Source organism: Trematomus bernacchii, unplaced genomic scaffold (genome assembly GCF_902827165.1).
Source record: "Trematomus bernacchii unplaced genomic scaffold, fTreBer1.1, whole genome shotgun sequence".
NCBI lineage: Eukaryota > Metazoa > Chordata > Actinopteri > Perciformes > Nototheniidae > Trematomus > Trematomus bernacchii.
The window spans coordinates 1,237,210-1,262,078 of record NW_022987705.1 but is presented as its reverse complement, the minus strand read 5'-3'; the positions used below and the strand labels follow the sequence as shown (position 1 = coordinate 1,262,078).

At 42.6% G+C, this 24,869-nt stretch overlaps 3 protein-coding genes across 4 annotated transcripts; all 3 read right to left on the bottom strand.

Annotated features, from left to right (window-relative positions):
* Positions 1-399: 399 nt before the first annotated feature.
* Positions 400-4,507, bottom strand: slc25a1a (solute carrier family 25 member 1a). Its single transcript, XM_034140301.1, has 9 exons — positions 4,184-4,507; positions 3,627-3,734; positions 3,427-3,526; positions 3,033-3,171; positions 2,841-2,925; positions 2,597-2,701; positions 2,348-2,463; positions 2,197-2,270; positions 400-2,116 (listed from the first exon to the last, which is right to left on the bottom strand). The coding sequence occupies exons 1-9, from the start codon at positions 4,500-4,502 to the stop codon at positions 2,002-2,004; spliced, it is 1,161 nt and encodes a 386-aa protein (XP_033996192.1). The 5' UTR covers positions 4,503-4,507; the 3' UTR covers positions 400-2,001.
* A 928-nt stretch (positions 4,508-5,435) lies between these two features.
* LOC117490233 (F-box only protein 39-like) lies at positions 5,436-7,877 on the bottom strand. Its single transcript, XM_034139873.1, has 6 exons — positions 7,462-7,877; positions 7,188-7,359; positions 6,756-7,049; positions 6,331-6,555; positions 5,656-5,832; positions 5,436-5,568 (listed from the first exon to the last, which is right to left on the bottom strand). The coding sequence occupies exons 1-6, from the start codon at positions 7,875-7,877 to the stop codon at positions 5,443-5,445; spliced, it is 1,410 nt and encodes a 469-aa protein (XP_033995764.1). The 3' UTR covers positions 5,436-5,442.
* Positions 7,878-18,366: 10,489 nt separating this feature from the next.
* Positions 18,367-24,171, bottom strand: si:dkey-175g6.2. Of its 2 annotated transcripts, none has more exons than XM_034139874.1 (2): positions 23,969-24,171; positions 18,367-21,944 (listed from the first exon to the last, which is right to left on the bottom strand). In XM_034139874.1, exon 2 carries the CDS (start codon positions 21,913-21,915, stop codon positions 19,888-19,890), a length of 2,028 nt encoding a protein of 675 aa, XP_033995765.1. In that variant the 5' UTR covers positions 21,916-21,944; positions 23,969-24,171; the 3' UTR covers positions 18,367-19,887. The 2 variants fall into 2 exon arrangements, with proteins under 2 accessions (XP_033995765.1, XP_033995766.1); XM_034139875.1 differs by lacking the exon at positions 23,969-24,171 and adding an exon at positions 22,748-22,872.
* Positions 24,172-24,869: the final 698 nt, after the last annotated feature.

The window sequence follows — 24,869 nt, the reverse complement described above, 5'->3', positions numbered from 1 at the left end:
ATAAAAAAAACGAAATGGTAAAGACATGAGGATTGAAGAATATTCTGTTGCTCTTAGTTTTAAAATGTAATAAAGATGTCCTTTTATTAGGGATATTAAATTGGAGATTCTATTGAAATGTGGCAAAGGCGAGTAAAAGGCTTCTGTGCAAGGCTTTTGTGGTGCTACTAGTTTGATTAAAAACCAAGCCTTTCTGTTATCGAGCCTCTCGGACATCTGTCCCCTTGTTGACGTTCAATATATGTAAACACTTAATAAGAGAAGTGCAATAAAAGATGGCTAACGAACTATTTCATCGGTAAGCGTACAAAATGATTGTAAAGCAGTTAGGCTTGAGGTAAACAATATTAAAGTGACAGATTTGACTAGAGGACGGTAGGATGAATCAATAAGCACAGAAAGGCTCAAGCGCACTGAAGTCATATGGCTGACATCGTCTGGCATGTTGTTATCTTAAGTAAATGTGTTTTTACTTTTATATTTCAGGCTGCACACCAGCAGCTGCTGGGAAATAATAACCTGAGGGTCTGGACAAAGCATTACTGGTCAAATATTCCCAAATAAAGCCTTCACATGCAGCTGTCAAGGACTCAAAACACATACTGAGCATATAGTAACGTGTGATGTTGAAGATGTAACGTTGACCTCGCTAACTTCTATTAATGAATCATCTCTTGTGCTACATAGGGCTTTGTTTCCTACAATGTGTGCTCAATGACTACTTTTATTAAGTTTTAACACTCTGAAACAATCTGCAAGAAAGGTACTGACTCCAGAACAGTTTGTGTACACGGCGAGCCACTGTCAGCGTGTAACAGGATAGATGCCACATCGAGATCCATGCAGCCAAACTGAGCAGTTATCAGCAGCGGGCCATGAAATACACAATGAGCAGTATCCTCATCTCCAAGACACGGGGTGTTTCTCAATCGCGAGTAAAGCTGCTTCAGAGCCACTATTTCAAGCATACTACGTCATCGAGTGCCGCCGAAGTACTGTTCCAATCTCCAGCATACTTGGAAATCTACCGAGCCCGGCGTACTCCGTTTGGAGAAATATCGAGGCTGCACATGAGTAGACTCCGCGGTCTTAAAATCCCCACAATGCTTTGCGCACGGACCAATTTCCCCAAATCTGTGGCGGAAGATGTAAGGCGGGGCCTCTCATATGACGCACACCTGCACACTTGCTAGCCTGTTCCACTCTTTGTTTTCCAAATGGCAGGAAGTATTCTTGCCTCGCTTCTGAAGCAAGATGCTCGGCAGACATGTGCTACCAAGCAAGTGTACTCGCGATTGAGAAACACCCACAGTGAGGAAATACTGCTAAAGATGACCCCACAAGCGCTGTCAGGTAAGCAATTACAAAACAGAAGTGTTGAATTACTGCACAGACATTTGAAAGCACTGCCGCAAGCTTGTTTGGGTCCAGTAGCATCTCTCTAGCAACCCAGTATACTAAGTACTCAGTGAATCAAAAGACACATTTATGGTTAAAGTACAAAGTGTTCACTCTACAACATGTACCATTACAGTCGTACAAAGTTAAAACAGACATACGTAGTATCCCTTTTTGTTTAACCCACTCATGTCTTGCCCCTTCTCTTATGTGAACCTTTGGTTCATAAGGTTTCTTTAGTCTCTACAAAGAGTCTACACTCTGTGTAAACTCTTTGTAGAATCCTTTCTGAATTTGCCTTTTCCTATTCTTCAACATAAAAATCCCTCTTGATTCCTAAATCAGACCGAGAAAGCGTCGAAATGCAAAATTGAGCTGTTTAGTCCAGCCATCCGTGCTTCCTCCCTTACTTTTTTTGCTGTATTTTTTTGGTTACATCTTGTATTATTTGATGAAACGGAGTGAAAACTGGTCATGATGAAGAGTCATCTCTTCGGGTCAATGCAGAGAGCAAATATGAACAAAAATAGAGGTGTTCAGTTGTGCGTAGCATGAGGCACTGGTCTGTGCTTCCCTCTGGATCTCTGTCACTGTCTGGCCCATCTATTGCGTCTTCCACACGTTGTTCAGTAGCTTGACCACCTCCTCATAGATGACAAAGACTATTGCCACGTCCAAACACACGCGGCCAAGCCTGGGAACTGTTCCCTTGTAAAACCTGGGGACAAAATTAGATCAGGTTAGATGGTTCAGCAAAAACTAAAGCAAACAGCATGATTCATGCGGAGGGTTACTCACGCCTGTGGTCCTTCATTCTTCAAGATCTGGAAGGCACAGTCAACTGTGGATTTGTAGCGGTGGGCCTCCAGACCCTACAGAAATCAGAGTGAGTTTGAAAAATGTCAAAACATGAAGCATAACATCCACAGAGGGTGTGTTTGTTTCCTACCTGCATCCTTGTCTTCACCACATCCAGAGGTGTATTTCCAAAAACACTGGCAGCTCCTGCCGTCGCTCCAAAGATTGCGGTTATAAATGGGTGCATGTCTCGGCTTGGGTCGTCACCTTAAAGGCCAAAAACGAAAGTTGGGTTTGTGGAGAATGGACAGAAATGGGAGAAGAATGCATCCATTCGTCAATTTAAAAGAAGACATACAAGGACATTGGCATTTATTTTGCAGTCATTAGATTTTCTCACCTTTGTACCAATTGCGCAGCAAGTTCATCACATAGAATCGGATCGCCTGATTGGATCCTTGTTTCAGCACAGTCGCTGTCAGACCTTGATATGTCCCCCTCACACCTATTTTTAAAGAAGACAAACCACATACACATGAATATTGGTGGATACAAGTAGCCAATAACAGGGAGCAGCCTGGCTGATAAAAGATGTAAGAAGTTTGTAAGAGATTCAGCCAATTTCCCCCTTTTCACTCTCTTACCCTGTTCTCTGATAATCTCACTGATTCCGTGAAAGAAGCCTCTGTAACGCGGTCTGAGCGAACACTGGTCATGGATCATCTTCACCTGGAGGACAAGGGAAGAACCACCTCATCAGGCCATTTATTCAGATTATTGTTTATAAAAGCTTCCTACAGTCAAAGCAATGTGTAACAGCATCCAGCTCCTCTGACCTTCAGGGTCTCCATGGGACAGACGACCACGATGGCCTCCGTTATCCCTGCTCCTAAACCACACACGAGGCTCCGCGTGTTGTCAAGGCGACCTGTGGCATCTCGCATTGGGTTGCTGAGCATATCAAACGTGCCAAACCTTTAGAAAACGACAAGGTGATTGTGTTTTGATTTTCTTGCTCTTTATAACACTACATCATGGTAGTATCAGTAAAGCATTTCCAGTACGTTTGTGATTAGCGGTTTAGTTAGTAAATCATCTGTAGATTAATCAATAATGAAAAAAAATGTTTTTTTTAAGCCTTGCAAATGTGTCTGCCTATAAAGTGCCATAAAATGCTGTGATACTGCTTCGACGGGGAAAAGCTACTGAATAGCATGTGTGCATCTTCACCTCACTGCAGACTTGGGTATTGATCCATAGAGCAGGGAGCTGAGACCTCGATACAGTCCTCTCAGCCCATGATCTTGCACGGTCAACTTCACACAGTCGCCTAAACATACGCACACAGCATCCAGGAGTGAGTAACCCATCAGAAGACTTTCACACAAACCTGCAGTAAGGCAGAAGTCATACATGTCCCAGTGACCTACCGATCCCTCTGTATCGAGGTGGGTTGGCTCGCTCATCTAGCTGCAGCTGGGTCTTGACATATTCTGTGGGGAAGGTGATACAAATCTCTATTCCTCCTGCAATGCCACCTGGGTGTGGAAAGAAGAGAGATGATGATTTGTAGACAAACTGTGCAGCATGTTCTGGGAGCAGGGAGAACTCACATGCTTTTCTATGTCACTTTAAAAAAAATGAGATGCTAGATCATTCCTGCTTAGTCGATAAATCAATTATATATACACAGCATTGTCTGCATTGAGTTGGAAGGTGTAGCTAAGGGTTACTGACTGTATATGCTTCTATTCATTCAATATGCAGCTGTTAGCATCATTTGATTATTACAAATTAATAAAATGTTAGCTTAGCAATAAAGAAATTCCTATTGTATTAAGTATTGTAGCATCGCTGCTGGATGAGTGCGATTTGACCCAGTTCTGCATGGATAGCCTCTTTGAGCGACATATTGCGATTAGTCTACTGTGCAGGGAGCAAAATGCTATTATTAGGGCTGCATTCGTATGTGCGTTTCAAAATCAACCTGCAAGAATGGACTTTCCAGGATGCGTGAGTTTCCTTCCTCCGACTGCAGCGGCCGCCAGGTTTCTCCCCGGCAGACAGCCCAGCCCCGCGGCGACCAGACGCTGCGATGGAGGCTGATGATGAGGAGCTGATCCCGGGCATCCTCTCCTCACAGCGCCGCTCGCACACGGCCCCTCGCACACCGAAAACGGCTTCAGTAGTGACGACATGTCGGTGTTCAGGGGCTCGTTATATAAATCTGTCTGTGGCGACGGTCCCACACGGACAATGTCAGACGACAACAAAAACACAGGATGGTGGAGGCTCACAGGGACCATCAATATTCAAATAGCAGTCAGGTGATGGGGCAGGGCATTGCCTCACCATGCTTCCTAATCTAATGCCATTACCCAGTCACGTGACTGTGCGTGAGTATTAGCGACCAATAAGGTGGAGGACGGTGTTTGCTCATGTGTCGATGTCATTTTGTAGTCTGTCACTGTCAACTACTATGATAATAATCTACCATCATTTAACAATATCTGTATACTTTTGCTTGAAGTAAGGATATAATAATTTGTATATTTTCACAATGCCTTCTATTTTGTGCACTTATATAAGTCTAAAAAAGGCTGTTATAACCTTTTTCACATTATTAAACACACCAAAATATAAAGCAGTGGATGTGAAAAATACAGAAAAATGTAATAGTAATATATTTACAACAATATGATTGAAGAGAATAAACTAAAACTAAACCATGATACGTTTATGCACACAATGCGAATGTGTTTAGTATATTTGTCAAAAAGCTTTAAATGCCAAGTATAATTACAGTGAAAGTCATGTATTCAGAGTTATCGTGTATTAACAGTATGTAATAGAAAAATCTGAGGTATCAGATGCAAAGATTTCAATTAAAAAACATACAATATTGTAATAGGAAGAAGCTAGATGTACAAGATGAAAATAGTAAAGTACAAATAAACAATAGTTTGGTATATTGCTTAATCCATGTTTCCTAAAATAGTGCTCTAGCCATGCCAAAGCACACACACTCCCTGCCTCCCCCGATCACCCTCTACATGAAACTAGGTCAGTGTTTCCACCCACAACCCCCACCCCACTGAAAAAATATAGACTGACACAGGGAGAGCTAGTCAGTGTCAAAACCCCAAACTACAATCACCAATTGTTGTTCAATTTTGTGTGTATATAATTTTATTTTTTTAAATAGACGAACTTGATGTTCTACAACATGTCTACATGCACCTGCGATTACACATAGGGATAGACTGTAGCAAAAAAATCGAGTTCAGGAGGGAGATCTCGGTATGTAGACAATAATTTCTCCAGCTGCTCTTTCTGCTCTTCATGGTCCTCTTCTACTGAGTAGACACTCACCTGGAAAACATGATCAACAAGAGCATTAGTATCCACACAGATCCCGGTATATGTGAAGATTCAGGCAGCTTTTATCTTTTTTCTCACCCTGATCGTGTTGAGTAAGCTCCTTTGTGCCAGCCTGATTCTCAGCAGTCTCTGCACAGTTCTGATTTCCAGGAAAGCCCAGACTCTCAGTTGCTCCAGACGATCACAACGTCTGACCAGCTTCAGCAGCTCGTCGTCCAATAATTCACTGCAGTTACTCAGGTGCAGGGTCAGAAACTGCAGACAGGCAATATAAAAATGACCAACAACACAATAATGTCTCATTTCCATTAACCCCTTCATAGCCTGCCATTCTCTGCATGTCCACCATATGCCCTCAGACTTTTTAACCAGTCATGCTCACCTGACCTTCCCCAGCAACCTGTTTTCCCTTTCGCTCATCAGCCCTGGAGCATTTAACCAGCCGTTTTTCACTTTTACCACCAAGTCAAAGATGCCATTTAGCTTTGGCTGTTTGCTGGTCACTGAAGCCTGAAACCTTAATCACTATTTTGTCCCTGTACCTGCCAGTAAGGTAGGATTTTCTACATCTTAATGCTTTTGGGTCGTTCCCGTGTGGCCTCGTGCTCACATCCACATGATATTTATTGCGAATTTTTTCTTTTTTTTTAAAGCATTAACAAATCCCTCTAAACATTTCCTGAACTATCACACAGTATGTTTTCTGGGAACTTTAGTTTACCACAATCTCTCTAAACTGCTTCGTACCCTTACCTTCAGAGTGAGCCTGAACTGAGGCAGCATGACATAGAAGAGAGGCCTGGGGCTCCATTCTTCGTTGGGAGAGTAGAAAGTTGTCATGCTGAAATCAACAAGGGGAATCTCTGGCAGCAGAATCCTTGCAAGTCGGTTAGTGTTGAGGATTTGGTCGACTGCAATCTTGACTTTCAGGCCCGGGCAGCGCGATGCCAGAGATTCCCATGAGTGACCGCAAATCACCTAGACAGAACACAACACAAATCTCAAAGCACCTACATTTTTGTGTTGCCAAGAGAAATACTTTCTTGTGTGTCCTTACAGAAAACCTTCAGAACCATCTACCCTTTGCCGTCTATGTAAGCAATTACATTTGTTGGGAATAGTCATACAGAACCAATGGCTGTCATCATGTAATGTTAATTTATTATGTTCGTAATTACCTGTCCATGGGGCACATTCAAAGAACACCACAGTGAAAGTGTTTTCAAGTGGATGAAATCTCTCCACCCTCGCTCTCTGGGCTGCAATGCCTTTAGAAGCTCATCTGACAGACAGGAGTAGCTCAGGCTCAGGTGGGTGAGGCCTTTCATGATGCTCAGGGTGCGGGGCATGTTGGTGTTACGGTAGACTGGAACTTCTCCAGAAAAGAAACCCTTCAAGTCCAAAGTAGAGATGGAGCAGCGATGGCTGGTGCGCTTCTGAGACTGTGCCAGGGTGGAAAGCATCTCCAGACCCTGGAGGTTAAAGGATCAGGAATCAGAAACAAATAACTTTTGAATGAGCACTCTGCTAGTGAAATCTTTGGCCATTTTGGTAAAGCACCCGTAGCAGTGACATACCTACTCAAACATCATCTTTGGTGTTGTAGTCACCTGAATCATGCCGATTTTCATCCCATTCAGACAAACGGAGTCAAGCTTTGAGCCTTGTTTGCGGAGAAAGGAAACCAGGAAGATAACGAAAGAGTTTCTGAGTCCAGAAGTCCAGCAGGGCCGGTCTAACTCCAGATTTGTGAGGCTGATAGACTTCAGTGACGCCCGTACTCTGTGGAGACAAAATAATGTTTGGTTTGGAGAGTCGTCAGTTACAGTCTGATGTGGGATGTATTGGGGTTAAGAGGGGCTTTAAGAAAACACACTCCTTTACCTGGTAAGCTCATCAAATATTGTCTTGATTGTTCTCAACAGTCTCGAGGCTATCGAGTAAGTGGATGGAGGATTCACCAACACGACCAACCTCTCCAGGTAGACTCCTCGAGACTGGACATAGGCCACAGAAGAGTGGAATTCAGACTGCTTGTACTTGGACGGCCGGACATTGAGGTGGAAGGTGTGTGAGCGCCAGAGGGAGGGAGAGTGCATGATGTTGTGCCAGCGCTGACAAACCAGGTCTGCACTCCTGCGATCCCCTTCATCAAGAAACTTAAACACCTGCGTCAAGCACAAAACAGGAAGTATGGCCCAACTCTCTGAGCTACACCCTGCGTCACTGAGAACTTCTCCCATCTTTTCTCCATTGTCCTCATCTTCACTGTTTTGCAGTGGGATTAACTCCTCATTCATATTTTTTTTTTTAATCCTGCCGCTGCAGAATTTTTCCTAAGAAAGCATGGTTTAGTGTTAGATTTATTAAGCATTCACATAAGACAAATCTGAAAATGTGAAACAACATTACCTGTAGTTAGAGAAGCTACTGCGGAATGTTTATGCCCGAAAAACATTCAAACAAATACAAAAAAAAACATCTTGGACTACAATGATAAATAGAATATCACTATGGGAGAAGAATGTTAGTTATCATCCTTTTTTAAGATAAACACTGAGATGTTTAGGCCTGAGAACAATCAAACAAAATACAAAAAATGGAAGGTAACGGACAAAAGGGGAGATGGGGAGTAGGAATCCTTGGAAAACACTGAGAAGAATTTTTAAAATCTTGTTTTCATCCTATTGAAGAGTATCATTGTTGAGATAAATCAACACTTAAAGGTAGGGTAGGTAAGTTTGAGAAACCGGCTCGAGTGCGCTAGAATTTGAAAATACACAGCCGGAAAAAATCTGCCACTTCCTTACAGAGCCCCTCCTCCAACACACACGAACGCGCACATGACCAATGAGGGCACGAGATAAGTTTGTGCACAGATGGAAGGCTGACAGGCAGGTAGGCCATCCAGTTATTTTAGCCGGGCCGGCTCAGATGATTGGTCGTGCTTTTTACAGTACTACGGCTTCCACAGATTACACATTTTTATGGATTTTTTGTCAAAGCACTTAAGATATTCATTGCTATCGGGATGTTAAGAGCATTCCATGGAATATAACAAAAAGTGTATCTCGAGCCGGTTTCTCAAACTTACCTACCCTACCTTTAATAATTTATTATAATGTACTGCTGCAATGTTAAACGTGTATTATTGGATTACCAGCTACTATTGCTGCATTTCTAACCTTGAGCATTGAATTTCATATTTAAAAAGACATACTGATTTTGTACACATGAATTTTATTTCTGTTAACACATTAAATATTTGACAGAAAATCAACTCAACAGAAACCGATATTGCACATTACATTTAGATGCAAAGTATTTCCTGAGAACATTAATACAGAATATATTAAAAGTATATAGATGCATTACATTTAATTTCTCTGGGAATGAATCCATTAGTTCTTTGAGTTCTTCTGCCCTTCAAACAGTAGACACTTAGCCTGTACAGAGAGAGAAAGAAAAACATTCAGAGGCTTCCTGGTAAACACAGTGATAATAAGCTTTGGTATGTTTAGTGGAGAGTGTTAGCTTGTGGGTCTCTATTTATGTCTGTGTGTGTCGGTGACAACCTCATGCCAAAGCAGTGTGTCAGGGGTTAGCGCCAGATGGCAGTGAGGGCAGGTTTGTGTTTCACCGGGCACTTCCTGGTTCCTCTGCCCCCAGCAGGGCCCCTCACTGCCCCACAGAGGGCTACACGTTGAGTGTGAGGAACACGCGACCCCAAAGTGAGGTCGAGGGTCAGTCTGGTAGCTCACTCTTTGGCCAGTAGAGGGCGACGAGGACAGAGAATTCGAGTCCTCCTGTAACAAAGCACAAAAGGGGCAGGGGTGGAAGTAGTACTCACATGTTGTACTTATAATTACTACAGTGTAGAAATACTTTCTGACAAGTAATAGTCCTGAATTTAAAATCTTAGTTATGTAAGGTACAAAAGTAACAAAATTAAAAGCACCTATTGTGCAGAATCGCCCAGAATCATATTATCATATATATATATATAAAAACATATGATGGCACAGCAATTATTAAAGCTCAGTTTAGTGTTGTATTTTTCTCACTTGACCTTTACTCTTTATATCCAAATGCATTGACTTTAAAAGAAGCATTTTACCTAATGCAAATGCCGGCCCTATTTATTTTGTTACTATGACTTTACAGTATATGAATGAATGTCTTAGTTTTCTTAGCACCTATACAGTATTTCATCAACCCACAAGGTCACAGAAACATCCCTTTATCTCCACAAAGAAGAGATGGATACTCCTTATTGTGGGTTTTGCAAATTTGCAATATGTCCTTAAAATTGTAACATTTTTGCATTTGCATCAATGCTACTTTTGATTGTAAAAGAAGTGAATTCGCTTTGCATTTTACACATCTATTCAGAGAAAGAGCTTTTCACACTTCACAATGTATCTGATCAGCCATGTCTCAGTGACATAATGTGTTTAGACAGAAGTGTTGAAACCTGTTCAGGAGTTTCAGGCCGACCCTCTGAGTCGAGAGACCTCAGGCAATACCAGCAGGGTTCAGACAGGCGATCTGCGAGGACACAGACACACAGTACAGCCTCACATGAGCACACGCTGGTTACTATGTTTGGGGTGTGTGTGTGTGTGTCACATACTCTGTGTGTCAGAGGGATGAGATGACACTGAAGGGGGGCTCAACTCTTCCTCTGTTGGCAGGGGGGACAGTGGGAGGCAGTCGTCATCGTCCTGTGTGTTTGTGGATATGAGAGTCTCCTGTGGTGAGGTCTCTGCTTCACTGATACACAGATCCTCCTCGACCTATATCAATCACATGGGAGCAGAAGCGTGTGTCGCTAAATCTTGTGCTTTATTTTTCTCATTCTGCCTGTGCTGCAGCACCTCTTTTCACCCTCTGTCTGAAACCAGAGCCCAGTCTGCTCTGATTGGTTAGCTGGCAGGCTCTGTTGTGATTGGTCAACCGCTTAGATATGTCCCACCCCTCAGCCTATCACGTGCAATGTGTTGTAACGCTAGCCAATAAAAGTGTGACTGTTGCATAGTAATGTCATTATGTTACGGAAGTAAACAAAGCAGTCCAATGGAGGGGTTTCAGGAGGGGGGGGGGGGGGGGGGGAGTGTGTGGGATAGAAACTCCCTCTGTAGGGAACTTGTGGATTTAAGCCTTTGCAGACCATTTACATGCACAAAAAACAACATAACACACTTGGGAAAGGGAAGCATAACAGCCTCTTTAATGCTGATAATGAGGCTGTAAATATACAGAATGAATGAGTGTGTATTTTTCTTGTCAAATCTGACCTGAACATGCTCTTCCTCTCCATCGCAGGCTCCACTGACGACCTCCTCCTGCTCCTCCTGCTCTGGTTCCTGGAAGGTTTGTGGCTCGTGGCTCTCCTCACTGCAGCTCTGAGTCGGCTCGTCAGCCTGGGTGGAAGACGTCTCACTGAGGTTTGAGAGAGAAGCAGCAGAATTAAAAAACATGCCCTCCTAACGGCCTCACTCGAAAGGTTATCAGCCAATCAATCTTCAGCTGATTACACCGGTAAGGCCTCTACTGTTACACTTGAAGGCGAGCACCTGATCAGGCATAAACATTCACATCCTCTCCGCCTTACCTTCGGGTTTTCTCTCCCTGTTCCTCCCTCTCTCCCTCCATCCCTGCTCATGTCCCTCCCGGGGAGCCTTATGTGTTATTTTATCTTAATCCTACTGTTTTCTGAAATGACCCTCTCTTCCTCTGCCCCTGTCAGTCCTGCCGTCTGTTTGGCTCTCAGCCGTCTCCCCTCCCACTTTGTGTGTGAAACGGAAACTCCAGGCTTTTAATATTTCATGTGTCTGAATAGCTCACAAGCAGGTTTCTGTAAAGACTAATCAGGAGAGGACTCGGAGGTCTCTGCGGTGGAGTCTGTTTACGACACAAGCAGGCCTGCTAGGACAAACACAAAACACAGGCTCAAAACCTAGAAGAGATATTTTTCTCATTCCGCAATGTACAACTGTTGATAAAAACCTGATTGACAACAACACTGTGAAATATATGTTTTTGTTTGTCAGTTTTTAAGCTAAAACCCCAAACGTTCCCCATTTCTGGGACTCAATAATGAAACCAGCATTATAAAGATGAGGTGGGCTTTAGTAAATTGATAATGATTACGGACTTATTTACAAATGTGTGGATTTGTATTTCGCAATAGGCTAATTGAAGGGGAATGCCATCCCCCTTCTAAGCATAATACATGTCCCTTGTTTACCTGCCAACCCACGTCCCAATCCAGTGGAAGCAGAGATGGCGCTGTGGGGTTGTTAAACTACTCTGCCTCTGAGTCATTGATCTTTTATCTGACTGATGATTGTGCATGTTACAATCTATGCCCCTGACTATAGCTCTTAAATATCAGTAGCCTATCCTAGCTGTGTATTGATAAATCCATGGCGCTGTCCGTGGTGCTGAAGTAGCAGAAGGAGTTGTAATAGTAATATATTTTCTGAATTGTACCCTTCTGTCAGTTTTGTCTCGGATTTATATGATGTGTTCTTTTAACTATAGACCTGTAGGTGGTAAAACATATACAACCAAAACATGGGGCGTTTATGGGGCTGTTTGCGAAACAGACCGAGTGCAGAGGGAAATATATTATAGCCAACTTTTCACTTTACCACATGTTTCTGAGGGATTAAGCTGCTAGTTACAGTTTATCTACTTGTTATGATGAATACAAGTAGATACACTTTTATGATTCCAATGATAAATTGGATGAAAAGACCCCACATTTTACCAGCTGCAAAAAGCTACTTAACTTTTGAAATAGGCCGTTCTGTCAAATGTGTACTTTACCCTTTGATTCCTAAAGTACACATTACTCATAGTACTTCTCAATTTGACTTTGATGTAGTTTTTCACACACACACACACACACACACACACACACACACACACACACACACACACACACACACACACACACACACACACACACACACACAGTCAGTCAGTCAAACGCATTGACAGATTGATGTAACCCTTAACACCTTGTAAGATCTGACAATATAACAAAAACATATTATTCTCTAAGTATTATTCTCTTTAGCTGCAGCTCAGCATGTGTCTGTACATTGTGTTCATTCAGGACTGCCATCTTGTGCACATAACAGCAACATGACTGCATTGTACGTGACTCATTCCTCCAGCAGATGGAGGAAGAGCATTTTCTTTGTGGCTCATAAACGGTAAATGGACAAAAGCCACATTCCCCAGGGAATTTCTGCCTTTCTCTTTTTTCCCCCTCACTTATGTCCATTTTCAGCCAGTTATTTGTTTTTGTCTCTCCTATAGTCCAGGAGCGGGGTACTTTTGCTTGTGCAGCTGTCTCATTTGCTCTCTATTCCTGAGTGTGAACTTCAATTGACATGAGTTTCCAATCATGAAAACTCCTCATAATCCTGTAAGATATGACACGCAGCACACATGAATGGAGGCCATTTTCAACCACAATCGTCAACTCAATTATGTGACTTGGGTTTTAATTTTAGGGTCTTTTTGAAGAGCTGTGGAATGTGTGTGCATGTGCTTGTATGTCCCTTAATGGTGTGTGTGTTTGTGTTGTGTGCCAACACAATCACTAATGTGTGTGTGTGTCCGTACGTATCTTCCTGTAAGTGCACGGCAGGTAAGGAGTAATTTGAGTGTTTTTCCTGTATATGTGTGTGTTTTTTGTGGGAGGAGGGAGACAGGAACATAAGTGGCGATGACTCACCAGTCTTTTGTGACAGTGGTGCAGAGAGAGTGCTTTTCACCCATTTCTCTCCCTTGGGGCTTGCATACAAAACAAGAAATGGAGAGAGGATAAAGAAGAAAAGGATAGGAAGATTGGGTGTAAGGGAACATTAAGGGGGAGTGGGGGGGGGGGGCATAGATAATTGAAGGAAAAAGGGAGAAAATGGGAATGAGGGTAGAGAGCAGAATAAAGAATTGGGAAGAGGGGATGAAAGGAGAGAGCAGGAAGACGAGGGTTGCAGAGATCATAAACAAAGGATGCGTGTTCAAGGGACAGGCCTCCTGAGCGCTGCCTCTGTTGTCCTAATGGCCGCTGAAAGCCTGCTAGATGAGGCGTATTATGTGGCAAAGAATATGTTCAACAATGTTAGTTTAACAGACAACACATTTAACAAACATGGGGAGGAAAGAGATGCAATGAGGTTCAGATTCCCTTTGAAAAACAGTTTGAGGTCAGGAGTCGCATCGTATGGAAAGTTGTCGGCTGTTTGAGTGTATCTAAAGAAGATATCAATTCATCTATGTTTGTTCACGTAAACAGCAGGGACGTAAGACATAACATTTGTTGCGGTAATAGCTAACTAACCCTATATCTTGGCTCAGAGGAATGGATTTTTAGGGGTTTGCCACATCTTATGTTTGTCTAGGAAACTAATGTTAGGTGTCTTCTCTAACAGCAGTGATGTTATCCTCTGGTCCAGAAATCCAAAGGCAAAAGTTGCAAGCTGTAAAAGCTCAGTTAAAGCACAGTAACACGCAAAGCATTTCATCAAACTGTTACCACTGACTTGCTAGAATCAAGTTTCATACTTTGCAAATTAGGAGATTTAAACTGACAAATGCAACATCCATTAAAGCTCATCACATTGTGATCACACTTTCACAGTACAGAGTTTCAATAATGATTTGTCAAATTTCTGGTTCAGAAAAAGGCCTCCTGGAAAGCCTCGATGGTCTTTAACTTTGAAGTCATTTAATCACAGTTACAAACACTGCAACAAAGATGGGTCAAGTTACAAGTTAAATACCAATTAGAGGCTACAAAAGAGGTGTTAAAATCTGCACATCGACCATGACTTTCTCAGATCAAACACCAACAGGAGGACAAAACATTGTGTGTTTGAACAAGGGCAAAACAGGCACATTTGGGGGGGGGAAGAAACAGCAGTGTTAAATCCAACCAAGAAGGGTATAATTGCCGAGGACGAACAGTGTTGTTTTTTATATCTTTTTTAATTTGATCTAAGTTTAACTTGAATCATCTTAAAAACAGCCAAAACAGCTGCATAATCATGTCACAAGACCTAACAAGGAGCCGGCATGTACAGAGATAATAGGTAAAGAGGGAAAAACATCAAAACAGGACATAAAAATACACCTTTTACTGAACAAAAAAACCAAAAACAAGATACTGCTAGTTGCCATGCAACCTGATATGACCTGTTTTGTATCAGTAATGGTTGATTTTGTCCTATTTCATGTTTTCATCCCTGCCATGTGTAAACACATCCTTTGCCACATAACTTTTACTGATATGGGTCGTTTTGCACCTTTTTAAATGTGTACATTTCTGCATTACTGCTTTGGACACTGTAACTCAACTGTATTCACAGTTATGCATAGCAAATATTATTTAGCTAATATCATGCTGGCATTTCAAGTTTAAGGTTGAGCCAAAGTCCTCACTGCTATAAAAGTGCATGATCATTATTTAATCCGATTTTGAAGGTCTTAAAACTGTATTAATTCAATGTTCACTCTTCTAATGGCTGGCATGTTTCCTCGTGTTTCTGCTTTTGTAAATGCATTGGCTTCTTGGGGCCATTACTGATGAATTGCTTTGCTGTCAGACTCTTTTGTACCAGGAGCTGGATGTTTACCAAATCTTGTGCCTCTGAGAGTTGGAGCCTTTTGAAAAATTCAAATTGCATTTTAATTATAGTGCACCCAACAGGCAAAATATGAATGATTACTATAAGGACGTAATGTGATCTAAAGCTTAACACACAATTATCCTATTGTGCTGGAGGTTTTTTAAATCTCAATTTTGTGTTTTTACGCAAACATATGAATATGAATGTAAATAGCAGCATCTAAACAATGTTTTTTTTGTTTGTTATATAATGTATCAACTTTATACACATCGTTATGTATCATGCAGAGTGTTAACCACTGTTATAATCGCATTCTCCCTTTTACAATGATAGCGTTACACATATACACGGCATCAGTCGACCAAAGAGTCATTTTCTAAGAGGAAACTCACCAAAATAGTTCGCAACTTTTTACTGTGGAAATGGGAACTGACTAATGCTGCGTTCACACCGGACGCGATGCGATGTTTGGGGGCGGCGCGATTACATGTAAAGTCAATGCAGAGACGCGGACAGACGCGAATTCGCTCCGACGGCGCGCATGAAGCGGTGGACGCGGCGCGAATCACGCGATTGAGGCGATTGAACGGTGCCGCGTTAAACGCGAGAGTTCAATTTTTTCAACTCGAGCGTCAAATTCACGTGATGCGTTCTCGCGGAAGCCAATCAGCGGTGAGGATCTCAGCCGCCGTCACTGACGTTCAACCACACAACATCAGCCGTTAGCTGTTAGCAGTTAGCACACAGAGCTCACAGCTCCTCATATCCGTTCAGAAACTGGACAAAAGTTAAACGAGTACAAACCACAGACTGCCTGTGTCATGGCGAGTACAGTCGCTGGTTTATTTATGTCTGTAGGCCGTTGTTATGAGTGTGGAATGAGCATATACAACGTTAGCTTAGCCTGGTCGACCCGATCTTCATTCAGAAAACAAGCATTTTAAAAGGTGTTTTGCCTGCCGTCTTGTCTGCAGACTTGTCAAAGCATTAATTCATGGTTGTTACTAACCGGTATCAGTATGTTGTTACTTCGGCATCATTTAGAAACGTGTATTACAATTTAATCACGGTAAAATATGTTCATTTGTTGTAGTTGTAGCTCCCGAGCCAGCGCGTCTTGTTTGAATGATGCGAGTAAACACAGCTGGCAGCCGCGGTGAAACTCCAGCGTTTAGAGCGATGCGATAGGAGCGATTAGAGCGAAGCGAATATTCGCATCGCATCCGGTGTGAACGTAGCATAAAGACAGGGAAGGGAAAGAAGGTGTGTAGTAGTGTAGAGTTGATCTCTGGTGGTCTGGCTTCCTAATGTTATCTTTATTAACTCAGCTGCCATGACAATATGGTACAATTTGGCTCCTTTTCCAAAACCCTGTTGAGATGTAGCTCATTATCTGCAGCATTTGACTCACTGTTAGCCGTCCTTAGTGACAAAGGGAAGTCCTGTTGCTGTTTCTGACTTCATTCTTACAGTACGACAAACCTTTAGCTTTGGGTACTTCTTGTTGTGAAAGAAAGCAGAGGTGTTTCGGGATTTAGAAAATGCTGATGGTTATTCACTATAGTTTGATCTGAAGAAATAAGAGTTTGTGGATGAAAGTGAGTTCTGTTTTGATATTATTACTATCCTCTTATTAATATTTGTCGGCTGCGTTATTTGTCTCAGACTCAAAATAAGCATACAAACAAACAAAATGTCCACACATAACAAATATGATGAGAGCCAGAGCCAGCTATAGAGCTCTGATTAAACGTATTTCTTCCTCACTGCAGTCCACACCTCCAGATCTTTTTTCATTTTCAAACTTGTAGTTTTCAGCCTCAAAACGGACTCATCATACAACTTTTTCCCATGACCTGTGAACGGACTTTAAATGTAAAATGTAAGAGTTTAAGAGTTCCCCTTAAATAGAAAGAAAATAGAGAACGTAGATGTTTAGGAATTAATGATTCATTATTTATTTATTTTAAGCTGGGATAATCTCCTGCTGACATTACAGACATGAAAGAAGTATTGATCTTCTTGTCATATCGTTACATTGCTGAATAGAAATATTACAGACAGGGGTCCCTCACTAATCTGTCAGTGGCTTTTGTAGTCCTGTTGACACAAGTTGCGTCCTTTTATGTAAACGTAAAATAAAATAAATCCCTCTGGTCACAACAAAATAAATCATTTTTTCCCATTTTTATAGTCAGTCAGTGATTATCCAAACGGTACAGAAGCTGTAATCATAAATCTGCATTCATAACACGGTGTCCAGAAATCAGTCAACAAGCCAAGATACGGCCATGAAAGGTACCGTTGCAATCAACTGGTGAGCAAGCTCGCAAGATAACATGCAATTAGAGCATATTGACAGCCTGCTAGTCACTGTCAGTGTTTGTAGCACTGACAGACTACATCAGTTTGTTGTGATGCCAAACAAACGGCAGCCAGACGCACTTCAAGGAATTAAAGCAGAAGGCCATATTGCCCATGTGAAGTGAGAGGGAGGAGGTGTGGAAACAAGATATGGCAAAAAACCTATCTACCAAACACCTTTCCACCGGCTGATTGGCTGACTCGAGGCAGCGAACATGACTCAATCTTTATCTTGAATGCCAGCAGCTAAATTACTATACAGCTCAAAGAGGTGTGTGTGTGTGTGTGTGTGTGTGTGTGTGTGTGTGTGTGTGTGTGTGTGTGTGTGTGTGTGTGTGTGTGTGTGTGTGTGTGTGTGTGTGTGTGTGTGTGTGTGTGTGTGTGTGTGTGTGTGTGTGTGTGTGTGTGTGTGTGCGTGCGTGCGTGCGTGCGTGCGTGCGTGCGTGTGTGTGTGTGTGTGTGTGTGTGTGTGTGTGTGTGTGTGTGTGTGTGTGTGTGTGTGTTCCTGCGCAGTAAAGTGTACAGATGGATGACTCATCCACCAATCATGTGACTCATCAATCACTGCAGTTACCATTTTCCTCCTTCTGACTTACTTTTTCCATTTTCAGTTATTCCTCCCATTTCTCAATTCGATTCTTACTGTTTTTCTCATGTTTATTTCTGAGTACACCACTTTCCCTCTGAAGGTGTTTCTCTGTCGCTGCGCTTCAGCTAATTGTCTCTCGTGTGATCGGATGTGTTACTCAAGTATCAACATAGCACTCGCCAAAAAGCCATTAAAAAACTGAACTTTAATAAAATAATTGCTTTTATTTTTTATCATATAGCAAAACTAGTAATCATCATGCTGTTATTTACACATTGCACGGGCATATTTATTTCACACTGTACATCTTACAATGCTAAAGGTGACATCAACAACAACACTCTCCTTTTACAAGACAGATGGCTTCACTGCGGACACAGTGGCCCTCCTGCTTTTGAGATTAGTTTTTTTTTATGTTCACAGTTTATTCAGAGAAAACAGCCATTGTGAATTCCCTATACTGTTTTATTTTTTCTCTTTTTTTGTTTTTTTTTTGTTCATTTTTTAAGATGCAAGTAGAAAGACGTGCATTTAACGGTTTAAGCACAATCCCTGACTCCCCGGCCTGAAACCTTTCAATGAATTTCTTCTGAAAATGAACTAAATGTTTGTAGCCTCTTGGTGGAAATCTGTTTTAAAAGGCTGCAGAACAGATTCGTGTGATTTCAAGTATTTTTTTGTAAAGAAAGGTGAAAGTACAGATAATGGATGATGCAAGAAATATGGCCAAGAATGTGCTCAAAAAATGTGAAGGCCTCCTTCAATGTCAAGGAGTGGTGTGGTGGTTATGGTATTTCTGGTGGTACTGTTAACACAAGAACCTCTGGATCCCAAAATGATTGAAAACCCTTCGTCCACCAGGTTGGAAGTGTTTAGTGTTTAAGTTTGTGCTTTTGGAGTCCACAGGGTTTCTACATTGGGACCGGTTGAAATGATAATATTATGCAATATGATGTTTCCCTTAAAGAATCATGCTGCTTGTAAGGCAACAATCTAAAACCTTAACTCTGAGAAACTGAAATGTGTGTATTTTGCACCTTTGCAAATTGCAGCTCTTTAAAGGTGATCCAATCAGGAATAAGAAAGGCAACTACACACATCAAATACAACAAAATATACTGTCATTGAACATTTGACAATAGCAGTGTTCTGTTTTTTTTATATCCGTAGAAGTCATTGAACTACTTTAGTTTTGTAATATGACATACAGAATATAAAACAAAGGATACAAAGTGATGTTGTAAACATGGTTCTCTTGCAATTGGCACATCAGCTTCTGAGTGTGTCAACAATTGGATTACATGTAGAAGTGTTTGTTTGTGTGTGTGTGTGTGTGTGGCCGTGTGTCCTCTAGAAAACTCTGTATAATGCAAGAGCATCAGAGATTGACCTGAATGGAGGCAGACATACACCATGGTATGTTCTGTTTCAAAATGTAAACTGAGCAAGAGGCTGAACATGGTTACAGGGAGCTAAAACCGAGACCCCTTCATCGTCTCCCTGACCAAGAAAATCAACAAGAATTACAGTGATTAAAACAACAAAGAATCGTACTTTTTACTCCTTGATTCTCAAATTCTCATCAGGCCCAAAACACATATCTCATCTGAGTCATTTTTTTTCACCTCTCTTTTAGCCTTTCTCCAGCTACTGTAAATATATCCCATCTCTGTCAGTCGCTCTGATCTGACAACATGTCCAAAAAGTCTCTCAATACATTCTGCGTTTCATGTAGATCCTCTCAATAAAGTTCTCCAGTTCCTCCTCACTGTTCAGCTGAGGCACCAGTCCATCTTCCTCATAGTCATCTGCCGGTGTGACTTGTTGATAGACGAATGGGGGTCTCCTGCCTCTCCTGGGCGGGGTTATTGGTTTGGGTGGAGGTAGGGATTGGTAGGTCCGTGGGTGAGGAAGGATATAGTTAGAGATATAAGGGGTGAGAGGCAGGCGTGGCGCTGGCTGCTGCCTCCAACCATGACCACGGTTCTTACCCCCACCTCGGTGCCTGCGCCTTGGGGGCTGGAGGTCAAGTTCCTGGGGGCCGAACGGCTGGTCTCTGGATGGGGAGGGCTTGCCATAGTACTGTGCTTTGGGATATGGGAAATAAACAGGGTAGTATGCTCGATATGGCTTCTGGTAGTATGGATAAGAGGGGAAAGCTAGAAATTGTTTCTGGGGCTTATACCAGTAGTCAAGCTGCTTCTGAGGCTTATACCAATAGTCCTGCTTGTGTGACTTGACATTGTCCTTGTGCCATTTCTTGTTGGACTTGTTGTACCTATAAGGAGCTTTCTTGGGGTTTTTTGAGGCTGTGTAGTGGTAGATAGGAGGTGCAGCCAGAGGAGGAGGTACCAGAGGCCTAAAGCGCGGGGCTACGGGGTTGCTGTTGGTTGGCAGCATTTGCAACTCTTTCCTTTTCTTCTTCTTCTCTTCTACGTCACTAATAATCTCAATGACATCATCAGCCGGCAGATGCAGTTTGCTGCTGATCTCGATCAGCCTGTCGATCATTTGCTGGTCCAGGTCGTCTTCGTCGGGGAGGACCTCTTCGGAGCGCTTGTCCTCGGCGGTGTTGCTGGCGACTCCCATGCTGCTTTTCTGCCGGGGCTTCATATAGGACTGTTGCTTTCTCCCCATGTACTGCAGCAGCATGTCAGAGGCGATGTCTGCCAGCCTCTGCTCTTCCTCTCGGGCTCGCTCCGCCTCCTCCTGTTGCCGGAGCACCTCCTGCTTCTCTGCGCGAGCTCTGGCCTCCTCCTCCATGTGGGAGAGGCTCTCCTCCTCTTCTTCAACCTCCTCCTCCAGCTCCTCACCTTCATCCTCAAATTCGTCCATGAAGTTGCCCCCCGTGGAGGGTCGGTTGTTGGACTGGTTCTCCTCCCAGTGCTGCTTCTTCCCTGCTCGTGCTAGCTGCGTGTTGTATGCCTTATAGCCCTTCAGAGGAGGCAAGATCTCATTATCTTGGAGACCCAGGTCAATGTTTTGGAAGTAGCCTCTTATTTTGCGCTGCAGAGAGGACTCTTCTCCCTGTGAGGCCGAACCTGTTCTTGCCTTGTTTGATAAACGTTCTAAATAATGTCCCTCCTCCAGTCCCTCATCCTTTACTTTCCCTTCTTCCCCATTTACACCATCAGCTCCCACATCCTCCACGGACCACCTTTGATCTGACCTTGTGTTTTTATCATCCCTTTCCTTAAAGTCACCACCCTGAGCAGCTGTCAAATGGCCTACAATTAGCTGTTCAATAGCCTTATCAGCCCATCGGCCCTCCTCTTCCCCCTCCTCCTCCTCCACCCCCCTCTCACCCTCTGTCTCCCCTGTTCTGCTTATCTCACCACCCTCCAAGCCTTCAATGGAAGGCAGCTCCTGACTCTGATCCTCCTCCCAGTCTCTGTATGCGCCCCCCTGGATTTCACTCTCCCTCGGGTGGTCCAGGGCCTCCAGAAGAACAGCGAGTACCCGCGCAGGGTCAGTCAATTTATCTGATAGGTTATCTCGACCCGGACCCCAGCCCCGGTCTAGCGACGCGTTGTCAGGGCTGGAGATACTCTTGGGTGGGGGCGAGAGGAAGGGGGCGAGGTTGTCCTCTTTTAGGTCTGTCCGGGTGCGCCCTTCCACCCCTCCCTCCCTTCCCTCAACCCACGCAGGGGCGGTGCCAGCCAGCTGTGGAGTGACAATGAGCAGGACCAATAGGATGAGCTGGGCTGTGGAAGGGGCGTGATGACAGGTCATGACCATGCAGAACTGGCAGGAGGGAGGTTAAGCACCTGAAGAAGAAAAGAAGAAGGCAAAGGAGAGAGACAAAAGACACACAGAAATTATTCACTCTGTGAAAAATAAATAAATGCACATCTGAATCGTTGGAATAATTGGCTGTTTAGTGAAAAAGCCAGTCTTAAATGTAAAGAAGATGACAAAATACTTTACTGACGGAAGTAATAGAGCACAAATAGCCTGCCATTAATTTTAAATAGGAATTGATAACCAGTTTTTTATTTTATAACAGAACATGTTTCCACCATGGAGGAGCCACCATACAAAAGCAGTTAATACTGTGATTAGTTCTGAATTGAACACCCGTTTGAGAACAAAGCACGCAGCCAAACGCAGTCTATTGAGCTATGCCAAATCCAACAAAGAAAGTTACACGCTTGTCTCTCTCATGTCTGTTTTTTTATTCCGTGTGTTTTTGATGGAAAATCTATTTCTACTTTATAATATTTCTTATCAGGTGCTTTTTTTGCCAATCCAACCTCATGCATCTGAAAACACAGAGATAAAGGTCTGATATATAAATCCTTCGTGATTATTTCGATGTCTGACTGCCCAAGCCTTTGAGGAAGGTAACAATTTGCATATAGAAATTGCGCCTCGAACCTACATGAACCATTTATGTGTCTGTAGTCGTGCGTTAAACCAGTTATTATCTTTCCCCCGCCCGACCTAATTGATTCACGCTCTCATATTTTTGTATTCTCATGAGATTTAACCGCATAAACTGTTACAACATTAAATATATGCACGAATAGAATTTTTGGTCCGAATTTCTAGCAATTAAGAAATGTCTCACCTCTTCCTCCGAGCCAACTCAACCAGAACGCAAGCACTTGCCATTTTTGAGCGCAAAACGTCTATTTCAAAAGAAAAATGCAGAAAATACAAATTGGTCCGAGCTCTGTCTATGTATTGGCTGTGATTTTGGTATTCCACGAGTCAAAGCGATGTGACCAGGACACCGGGATAAAGACGGCACGCACGGGGATGTCATGCGTAAAGCTGCTGGCTACGGTTGAGTTATTTAACCCTGCGGTCCCTGAGTGGTCCATCCAAATTGTAAATGAGCTGGATATTAGATCTTAGATTGCAAAGCCATTTTTTGCACAATGAACGTGGGGAGCAGTAAGAAACGCGGCTTTGTCCTCGTGTGGTGTGGACATATTTCTCCTCAGTGGTGGAATGCAGTCGAGCACACATTTGGGCAGCACAGCACAGCGTGAAGCCCAAATTGTTAACTATTTCCATTTTTATAAACTGGATCAACAAGGTGGAAAACGAAACAAATCCACTCGAAAGGTAACTACTCCGACAAATACGTGATTTCGACTCTTGATTTAATTAAATTGGCTTTAACATTTCGCACGTTTTATTTTTTATTCACGATTGAAAAAAATTTGGGCCGAATTTGTACATTGCTCTTGAGCAAATGCACGTAGACATTTTTCTAAGACATTATTTTATGCGCATTGAAGTCACTTAATTCTTTAATTACGCCCACCCCACAAAATATATACAACACAACATATTCTATTGGGTTTTTTACGTTACAATTCCTAATTATCATGATAAATATCAATGCATTCATGTGCATTGATATATTACATGTGTTTGTTAATAAACGTTAAATTCTCAATTAAGTAAAACTAATAAATAAAGAGAAATGATAAAAGGAAACTAACTGTAAACATATTTTTCTATATCTCAAGTTACAAAATCTATTTGGTATAACTTTATTTTTTTTAAGATCATATCGGTCGCAGTATACACCTGCTTTACAATTACAAAGCCAATAGTCGCCAAGCTGCAAAAAACACATGAATTATTTTTGATAAAGTTGAGATCGAAAAAGAAATTCTTCCACACTCATCAAGCCTAAGCATAAATCACTCCTATATTTTTTAATACAAAACAAAATCAGAAAGTAATTACGATCAAATGAATAACAGTAAGAAAATGTCCTGACCTATCTGTCACGGATTGAGATGGAAACAAAATTAAATTTCGTTCCACTTACCTGGAGTCCCACAGGGGGGTGGGGAAGTGGTGAAACTCACAACGCGGGTAAAGCCAAAAATTATTTCATGAATGGTGGATCACCTGAGAGAATTTCAGTTTGTTCCCCCTCTCTCTTCAGGCTGTGACCAAAATCAGGAAAATAACAAACAGGCTGATCTTTATTTAGTTGTGCGGTGTGTTTGAATGGCAGCAGCGCTGGCGCTAATGTACAATTGAGTGAATGTTTTCAGCTCCACTGTCATCGCAACTTTATTGTATATACCCCTCACTGAACCATGTGACCACACCCCCACCCCCCAGCTGCAGCCTGTGCTGACGTCACTTCCATTGATAAGAATGTTGGTGTGGAGATGGTACTGTGAGTCTAGGCTGGCCCCAGCTGATGAATGAACGGAAATGGCATGAATGAAATAGTACTTTTCCTCAATGAAAGGAGAAAATTGTAGAGATAGAGCTGGTACGCAGCCATTTTCCTTCTCACATGTTAAAGAAGGTTAGTGTGTTCCTTCCTTCCTCTGCTCTGACATGTTTAAAATTCAGGGGTGGGGGGGTAGGGGGGGAGAGAAAAAAAAGTGACCTCGTTTACAGGCTTTCAATTAGGGTCATTTAGTGACGTGCTCCAAAGAATCAATGACTTGCATCTGCGGCTTCAGACAGAAAAGTGGTGTGCACTCCAGGGGCCGTTTTTCTTTCTCAGCCCTGGGTGTTGGGCTTTTGTCTGAGGTGGCCCTGATCCTCTGGCTACACGGCTCACAGGCCACGGGAGCAGCCGTGCTTTGCTGCTCAATTTCGGCTCAATTTCCAGGGATTGCACAATTTTCCACACGCTGTCTCACATGATTTCTGGCTGCTCTCCATCTGCCAGCAGCTCATTGTGCAGTTAAAATATCCCCATTCTT